Source organism: Talpa occidentalis, unplaced genomic scaffold (genome assembly GCF_014898055.3).
Source record: "Talpa occidentalis isolate TD23 unplaced genomic scaffold, MPIMG_talOcc4v2.1 talOcc4.10, whole genome shotgun sequence".
Taxonomy (NCBI): Eukaryota; Metazoa; Chordata; class Mammalia; order Eulipotyphla; family Talpidae; genus Talpa; species Talpa occidentalis.
The window spans coordinates 85,375,073-85,384,020 of NW_023600993.1; the positions used below are offsets into that span (position 1 = coordinate 85,375,073).

An 8,948-nucleotide genomic window follows, 5' to 3' on the forward strand; every position below is an offset into this window, starting at 1 on the left:
AATATACCTTTCCAGTGTTCCTGCCCATCTGCTCTCTTTTACACTCCCAGACATTTTCTTTCCTGCCTCTGCACCTTTGCACACCTTGTTTCCTCTGTCTAGAATGCCTTCTCTCCTACCCTTCACTATCTCCTGTCAGATTTCTCTTCTTCTTAGGTCTGCTTAATCATTGCCTCCTAGACAGTGTTTCCCCACCTCTCCCAAGCAGAGATTATTTGTGCTAAAATTCATTATTCATTCACCACTTTTGAATAGCATTTGAGGCAACACATTGCATTGTAATTATTTTTCACATGTCTTTTTTTTTTTTTTTTTCCCATACTAGATTATGTGCTTCTCCTGTCAAGAAACTCTTTCTTATACTTTGTGCTCATTGGGTCTGGCATAAAGCCTGACATAGAGTTGGGCTCAATTCATTAAACTGAGTTACTGCTTTCTGTACATTGGTATTAAAACCTAAAAGAAATTGTCAAATTGGGAGAATCCTGACAAGATCAGGGAAATGGGGATGGACTGACAGTTTGATCCATTGGGGCTCCTCTCATTCTACTTTTTGTAATCTGTAACAGGTAGGAGTCAAAAATCATACTTTCTGGCTTTTCCCCTTTCATTCATACTTTTGTTTCTGCCATTTTGTTTCTATAGGTGAATTCCTATATCCTGAAGAAGAACATGATCCTTATGACAAATAATTTCTATGCAGCTATTTTGGGATATGATGAGGTAAGATCATTAGCCAGACCTCAAACAGAAGTGTGGCCTCCCCCAACAAAGATTTTTGATGAGAGCCTCTGCTTCAGGGGCCATCATCACTGCCTGCCATTAAGGTTTTTTCCCCCATCTTTGTTCATTACCTTGACAACTAGAATGAATGTGCCCAGCAGTCTGCCTAGTGCTTGGGAAAAGACAGTACTATATAATATGGTCATATCACCCAGTTAGCATTCATTGAGTGCCTGTGGTGTGCTGGTTGGAGGGATAAAAGCAAATCAGTCACTGTCTCAGGTGCCCCCAAAGAGAGACTGCTCCCACTCTAGTCTGCCAGACAAATTAGGTAATATTTTGGCTTAAAACTCATAAAACTACACATAAGTGGTTGAAATAGAATGTACAAGACTCTTTTCTCTCCTGCCTAGTGTTCTGCCCTAGAGAAAAACTTTGTTAACAGTCTAGTGCTGTCCTTCCAGGTGTTACCTGTGCACATAGGCACCTCTACATTAACTTCCTTTATGCAAATGGAGCTGTAGTACACCCACTATTCTGCAACTTGCTATTTTCACTGAAAAAAAGTGAAATCTTGGGCATCCTTCTATATCAGAACATTTAGATCTCTTTTTTAAATTGTAAACTATACATAACATAAAACCTAACCATCTTAACCATTTTTAATGTACATATTAGTGGCATTAAGGATATTCACGTTGTTAAGCAACTATCATACCACCCATCTTCAGAACCTTTTCCATCTACCCACTAAATACTATTCTACCCACTAAACTCTACCCACTAAATACTATTCTGCCATTCTCCCTTCCACTGAGCTCCTGGCAGTCATCACTCTGCATTCTGTTCAATAATTTTGACTTGTCTAAGTGCTTTATGTAAATAGAATATGAATGCTACAGTTTTTATTCTTTTGTGACTAGCTTTACTTGCATATTGTCTTCCAGGTTCATCAGTGATCTAGCCTCAGTTTTTTCCTCCAATCTGTTATTTTGGAAATTTCAAACTCAGTAGAAAAGTTAAAAGAATGATATAATGAACATCTGGATACACACCACCAGGATTCATCATAACTCATATGTTTAACAGACTGTGTGCTTTTATATACTCGTTTTGTAGTTAATTTAATGCAAATATTAGATTTAATGCAAATACTAGATTTAATATCTAGATTTAATGCAGATATTACCCCTCTGAGGAACTTCCACAAGCTCAGCTCTTTCTGCCTCTCCTGGACTCTCACAGCACTTGCTACTATCATCCTGGCTGGGTGGGGATTTCTACTGGATAGTGGCAGTGTCCACTGTATTTCTATTGTATTTCTGTTGCCTGGCCTGTTGCTTGGCACATGGTAGTTGGAGGGTGAGGAAAGGAAGAAATGTATAAAGGGATGAAAGTAAGAAACTAGTGTTCAGGCTGGAGGAAATGGTATCAGCCGGAAGATAATAATTGAGGCTGTGGAATAAGCTTACAAAAATTAAGTTAAATGACTTGCTTAGGGTCATGGGACTAGTTAAAATTGAGGTTTCCTGGCTCCCAATCCACTAGATATCCTCAATTATACCAGAGCAATTTAGATTGCATACCTCATTCATTTAAAATGAGCTTTTTGGGAATGAGATGGAAGTTGAGAAACACTGCTTACATCTACACATCAGTTGTGAAATTAAATAATTGTGATTTCAGAAACCTTACCATGTGTTAAAGAGTGAGACTTAGAATTGAAGAAATCAAATTCTCTTTTAGCATTTGTTGAGTCTTTAATGCAAGTGATTCAGTGGACTTAATTGATTCCTTTAACAGGTATCAGAAAATGTTCTGATCTTGTCTCTTCTCTGTCCACAACCCAGTCCATCTTGGCAGTGCCATCTTACAAACATGCCTGAGCGTAGGTCACTTGGGGTGCTTTTTAAATCTACTTCTTAAGCACTGCTCTGAAAATTCCAGTTCAGTAGAAGCTGGGCTTGGTATTTCAGCAAGTACCCCTAGTGACTCTTAAGAAAGGGAAAGTTTGGGAAATATACTAATTACCTGGGATATGTGTTAGAAATACTGATGCTTGGGCCCTGTGCCCTAAAAGTTCTGATTGAAAATTCTGGTATAGGGCCTCCCTGGTGGCGCAAGGGGTTCAGCAACACACTATGAAGCAATCCGCAGCCTCTGCAGCACGAGTTCAATCCCCGGCCGGACAGGGAACAATCCAAATGGCGCAGCAGACCTCTCCTGTCTCACCACTGCTCCCCTCAGCAGTGTATATCAGTCACTCTGCCTGTTCTGTTCCCCACTCTGTCTCTGGTGAATTCTCTCACCCCTCTATCTCTGGCCTGTACCCTGGTTCTTATATGCATAAGTAAATAAATATTAAAGAAAAAAAAGAAAATTCTGTTATAAAGGTGGGCGTATGTGTTTATAAAAGTTCCTCAGTTACTTTTAATGTACTATTCTAGAATAATTTTTAAATTTTAATGTATATGTGAATCACCTGAAGACCTAGGTAAAATTCAGATACTGCTCATCAAGTCTGGGGTGAAGCAAGGTTCTGCATTGCTAACAAACTGCAGATCACACTAGGAGTCACCAGACTGTAGAGCTGTGCTATCCAGTACTAGCCACACTGGTTTTTTTTTTTTTTTTCTTTTCATTTATGCATACAAGAACTGGCACAGGCCAGAGATGTGGGGGCTGAGAGGATTAACCAGAGACAGAGTGTGGAATGAAACAGGAGGATCGACTGAAACACACTGCTGAGGGGAGCAGCGGGCAAGGGCGAGTCAGCAGAGGCCTGATGCACCATATGGGTAGCTCCCTGCCTGGCTGGGGATCAACCCGTGCTGCAGTGGCTGTGGACAGCTTCATAGGTTGCGTCTTAACCCCTTGCGCCACCAGGGAGGCCCTACACTGGCTATTTTGTCTTAAATTTGTTAAACAAAATCGAAAATTCAGTTCCTTAGTTGTGCAAGTTACATTTTTGGTTCTCAATATCTATATGTGGCTGTTTGCTACTGTGTTGAACAATATAGTTATAGAACATTTCTATGTCTGTGAGTTCCATGGACCATGCTGTCCTCCTACCCTTGCCACTTCTAGGCCTTCTGTTAACTGTTCCTATTGTGACATACCTATCCGCCTGTATCTCCCTTTTTCTTCCAGTGGATAGCCTGCTCTCCAGGTGAGTCATTTGCCTCAGTGTCTGACAGACAAGTTGTGCCTGGTTGAGGCTTTCCTGGACAACCAGGTTTAGAGGCAGTAGCTGAGTATGTCAGCTTATACCTTCTCTAAATGTGAACTAATACTATCCTTTTCTTGCTTAGAATTTTCTGTAGCTCTCCAAATAGTCTCCATGCTTACAGGCCCCCTTTTCTACAGCGCTTTCTCTGACCTCTAAGTTTCTGGAGTTTTTTAATCTGAATTTCAGCATAAAACAAACGTACATACATACAAACAATATGCATTAAGTACCTACCTTGTGTGATGTATTGGAAATAGATTGAGGAATGAAATGAACGTGGTCTGGTTCTTTCCCATTGACACTAACTTTATAACAGAGAAACAGGCAGAAAACAAGTAATTAAGCAAATATCTAATTAGAAAGAATGCAGTGATAGAGAATAATAGGAGGATGTGCTCAGTGTAGACCAGGAAGGTCTCTGAGGATTTGTCATAGAAGCTTAGACTGAAGAATGTGGAGCCAGCCATGTACAGAGTATACCTTGGGAGTCTCCCTGTGCAGATTAGCATTTGTTCCTTCTCTGGGACTTCATTCTGTACTGCTGTTTGATGTGGGCTACCTTTGTCCCTCAATTAGGTTGCAAGCTCCCCACAAGCTAAGATCTTGTTGTATGGTGCTAAGCATGTTAGAGGTGTCAAGTGAGTCTTTACTGAGTGAGATTTTGCCATTCAATCCTTAACTATAATGGGGTCCCTCTAGGGCCAGGACAGTCTATTTGGTTTATTTCCCAAATGTCTTAATTTCCTGGAGGATTTTTTTGGTCATAATCATGAGGGAAAATGAGCTGATGCACTAGTAGATTGTGGGAAAGTTGTCATATCTCCTCGTATTTGGCTTCTGGACACCTTTTTTCCTTTCCTGCCTTCTTACTTTGAAGTTTACATTCTTAGAACAGTTTCCCATTTGTTTTCATTGATTTACTAGAAGTAAGGTGGAAAGAAGACTAAAGTTGGGTTCATTGATTTCATTGAATCATCTTTATTGCACATTCTCTGTGCCAGTTACTGACTGCTTCCTTACTAGAGCTAGCCAGGCACCATCCCCTACCTCACCTGTGCATTCTGGTTCTAGTCCTACCACCAATTAGTGAGATAACCTCTAAACTTCAGTGTGCTTATCTTTCAAATGGTGATAATAATATCTGCTCTTCTTGGCCTGTATAGTCATTAGGAGCCAGGTGTGTGAAAGAACTCCGAGCGTCTGAAACAGCTAGGTTATTATTACTGTTAATCTGAGTCTGAGTCATTCCTTTCCTTCTGACTGATTGTGGATTTGCCCTTTCCCGTCTCACTCATCACTGAAGCTGCCTGTTTGCAGCAGGCCACAGCTCCCGAGCTTTTGCTGTCCTGTTGCTCTGTGCTCATTCTCCAGGCCCTTAAAACACCCACCCTGCTCCCACTCCTTTTCCTGCTCCCACTCCTTACTGTGCACTATATTGGGCTGCTGCCAGCAACACTCTGGCATGTACCCAGGGCACTTCAGACACAGGGAGGCTGTTGTGTTAGCAAATAACTTCGAGAACGGTGATGTGCCTGAGCTTGTCCTTGGCTCCTGTCCCCATCTTCTGGAAAAAGCTGGTTTTCCTGAGTCAGCCATTGTGCCAGGACAGTCTTTTAAGCTGTGGAATTACAGGGGTATTTAGCAGGGGGCATTTGGAACAGGTGGAATGTTTTTCCACCAAACTGTCAGCATGGATATGACCCTTCCTGGCAAGAGGCCTAAAGCCAGACCTCATGTATTGCGATGCCCCAGAGGCCAGCCCCAACATAACATCCAATACATCATCCTAGATCTTTGTGTAATCATTTACCACTTACAGAGCCTTTCATGTCCCTTATCTGTTAATTCTCACAACAATTCTGTGGGGTAGATATTATTATGCTTGTTTCTCTCATGAGAAAATGAGGCTCAAGAGAGCTAATGACTTTCCAAAGGGCCACATAGCCATGAAGTAACAGAGCTGCCATTTGAGCTCAGGTGGTCTGATCCCCAGATCCCACAGTTATTTCAGCTATATCCACAGGTGCCTGCCAAAGCCAGCTCCTAATCTTTGTATCTGACATATTATACTTAACAAAAACATCTTTACATTATCTTTTATAATTCAAGCCTACTATGAAGAGGACAAACATTTTTATCTCTAATACATGAGAAGGTTGAGAGTCAGGTTTAGTGACTTGCCCACCATCACTGGCAGAGTCACGGCTTGAATCTTGCTTTCTAACTTCTACTTAGCACTTTGGTTCCACACTACCTTGGCACCTGGATAGGGGACCTTCTCTGGACCTTTCCCTTTGGTCACCCTCACCCAGGAAGCAAGACCCCCCTCTCACCCCATCCATAAGGCTCCAAGCTAGAAAATGGCCCTAGTGCATGGCCTAAGCACTGATTAGCCTCTGTGATATGTGGGCTTTCCGGCTAAGCTCTCCACTGCACTGGGAGAGGCAGTGTACACACACAGGCTCTGAGCATTCCCTCTGTGCCATGACAGTTCTGCTGAACAGCCTGTTTCTCTATGTAGGGTGACAGTGAGACCAATGCTTTCCCTTCTACAAGGAACCAGCTGTCCTACAGATGTGTGCCCTTGGCACAGGAGAGAAGGCACATTCCGCACCCACCTCTCTTTCTTGGGGAAAAATGTACATTCACAGTACTCCAGGTCAATAGCTCACGGAGAGCAGCAGAACCACTGCCAGGTGCAGTGTAATAGAGTGGAGTGAGCTGTACGCTGGAAGTGTCGCCCAGATAGAAGTCCCATGTCCGTGTCAACCTTAGCCAGTCACTCGGTCCCTCTGGGTCCCCTGATCTTTCTTTATATGAAAGTAAGGGATTGGACCTGGTGTGCTCTGAAGATGCCTCCAGCTCCACCATGTAGCTTTCCCATTTCTCTCTCATCTAACTCTCTGCACCAGTTCTGTTTTGTATCATGATTCTGCAGTGCTTCCCAGAAGGCCAATTACTGTTCTCTTCCAGGGGATCCTTTCAGATGATCATGGGTTGGCTGCTGCCCTCTGGAGAACGTTTTTCAACCAGAAATGTGAAGACCCTCGACAGCTTGAACTGTTGGTGGAGTATGTAAGAAAACAGGTGAGCACCACTTGCCCTTCCCTCCAGAGTCTTATGGAAAGCAGGTTCTTCCTGAGTTCTGTGGACTTTCAGAGGATCATGAGAGACTGAGTTCCCAGAATCCAGTCTGAGGAGGTTCCAACCAAATCATGTCAGCAGCAGACACTGATGAAGAGCACATTGTGTATCTTCCCAAGGTCGGGAAATTGAACTAGAAGAAAAAGCACCAAGTGGTCTCCTGCTTTCAAAGCTTTTGAGTACCTCAGTCTTTCACTACACATTTGATTGCCTACTGTATGCCAAGTTCTATGCTAGATCCTTGGTATACATAGTCCTGTGAGATAGGGGTATGGAGTTCAGTGCAGCATCCCCCTATAGCCCCCATTTAGAGCTCCAGGATTCATTTTTCTTACCCCTGATTTCTAGCAGGTCTGGGCTTCAGGCAGGATTCCACTGATTGCCTTTAAGCCTCTTCCCACTGGATGCTATCCAGAGTCAAGTAGGGTTCTGTCTACTTTAATTCTCACCCTTCTGGTTCCTAATGGTTCCTAACACCAAAACTTTAAGGAGAGAAGACTAGAGTGAGGAGACTGCTTAACTACAAAGTTTTCCTCAAGCCTATAGAGATTCATTCCTCCATCTTTCTGACTCCCAATCCCTTATTCATAGGAAACCATACATTTCAGATGAGTGGCAGGGAAGAGGGGTTCCCAGTGAGTCGTCATGCACACCCTGCCTAAAACCCCAAGCTGGATGATTCATTACTCACTAGAGACCTCAGCTGCTCGAAAGCTCATCAGCTCAGGCTGTCCCATGAGTCACACCTGTGCTTCCTGGGTCTGGCCTCTGAAGCTGAAGAGACCTCACCCCACAGTTATTCTTATTCACCTGTGCCCATGGTCTTGAAGCCTCTCATAGCCAGGAAAGGGAAGGCCAGGCCAAGGCTTTCAAGAAGACAGGCTCAATGGGGCCATCTTGTTCAGTGGTGGAAGAGCCACATACTGAGGCTCTTGAAACTCAGAGTTAGAGAACCGCAGAAGCCAGGATTTCTGTGTTATGCTTCAAATCTGCTGAAGCTGGGAAGACGGCACTGTGGCCAGGGGATCCCATGCACATGAAAATTCTGAAATACACACTGTTGGTTTCACCCTCAGACAAAAGTATAACTGGCAAAGCAAGTACTGTGTTTTCTGAGAGACCAGCCCAATGTTTCCTTGTGCCGGGGGCCACCTTAAGGGTATAGCTGGGACTTTGCTGGGGGTAAAGGAAAGGGCTGCTATACCACTGCCCCTGTAAGACGTCTCATATTGCCCCCATGAGAGGTAAGCAATAGGAAAACAGTGATGGGACTGTTAGGGAAACTGGGATCTCTGATAAGGACCCAGTTCTATCAGCAAAGCTTTTGAGTACCTACTATGCTATGCACTATGTTAAGAAAGCAGAGATTAATAAAACCCACCCTGCTTTTGCTCATGATTTGCCAAGAAAGCCATTTGGGCACAAAGGCTAACTCTGGAATAAGTCAGTTTATGATATGATATAGGTAGGAACAAAGTGTTGTGGAAGGCAAATGAAAAGAGAGACTTGGGTCTCCCTGGTGTTGCAGGGGTTAAAGTCTTAGCGCTACCAACCTGTGGCCAGCCACTTCAGAGCCTGCCCAGGGAGCTGACACACATGGTGCAACAGACCTCTCCTGTCTCGCCTGCTGCTCCTCTCAGCAGTGTATTTCAGTAGATACGCCTGTTCTGCTCCCCACTGTGTCTCTGGTGAATCCTCTCACCCCCTGCACCTCTGGCTTCCACCCCAGTTCTTGTATACATAAATAAATTTAAAAAAAAAAATCTTTTTTAAAAAGAGAGAGAGAGACTTAAGTCTGACTTAGCAGATCAAGGGAGACCTGGAAGCTGGACCTTGAGCAAAATCTAGTCCT

General features: G+C 43.5%; 1 protein-coding gene across 3 annotated transcripts in view; it reads left to right on the forward strand.

Annotated features, from left to right (window-relative positions):
• LOC119233700 (ubiquinol-cytochrome-c reductase complex assembly factor 1) overlaps positions 1–8,948 on the forward strand; it is a 114,549-nt gene that overhangs the window by 94,687 nt on the left and 10,914 nt on the right. For all 3 annotated transcript variants that reach the window (XM_037496268.2, XM_037496277.2, XM_037496283.2), the window contains 2 exons: positions 646–723; positions 6,926–7,039. In XM_037496268.2, the coding sequence (XP_037352165.1) occupies positions 646–723; positions 6,926–7,039 (192 nt within the window). The remainder of the gene's footprint in view (positions 1–645; positions 724–6,925; positions 7,040–8,948) is intronic.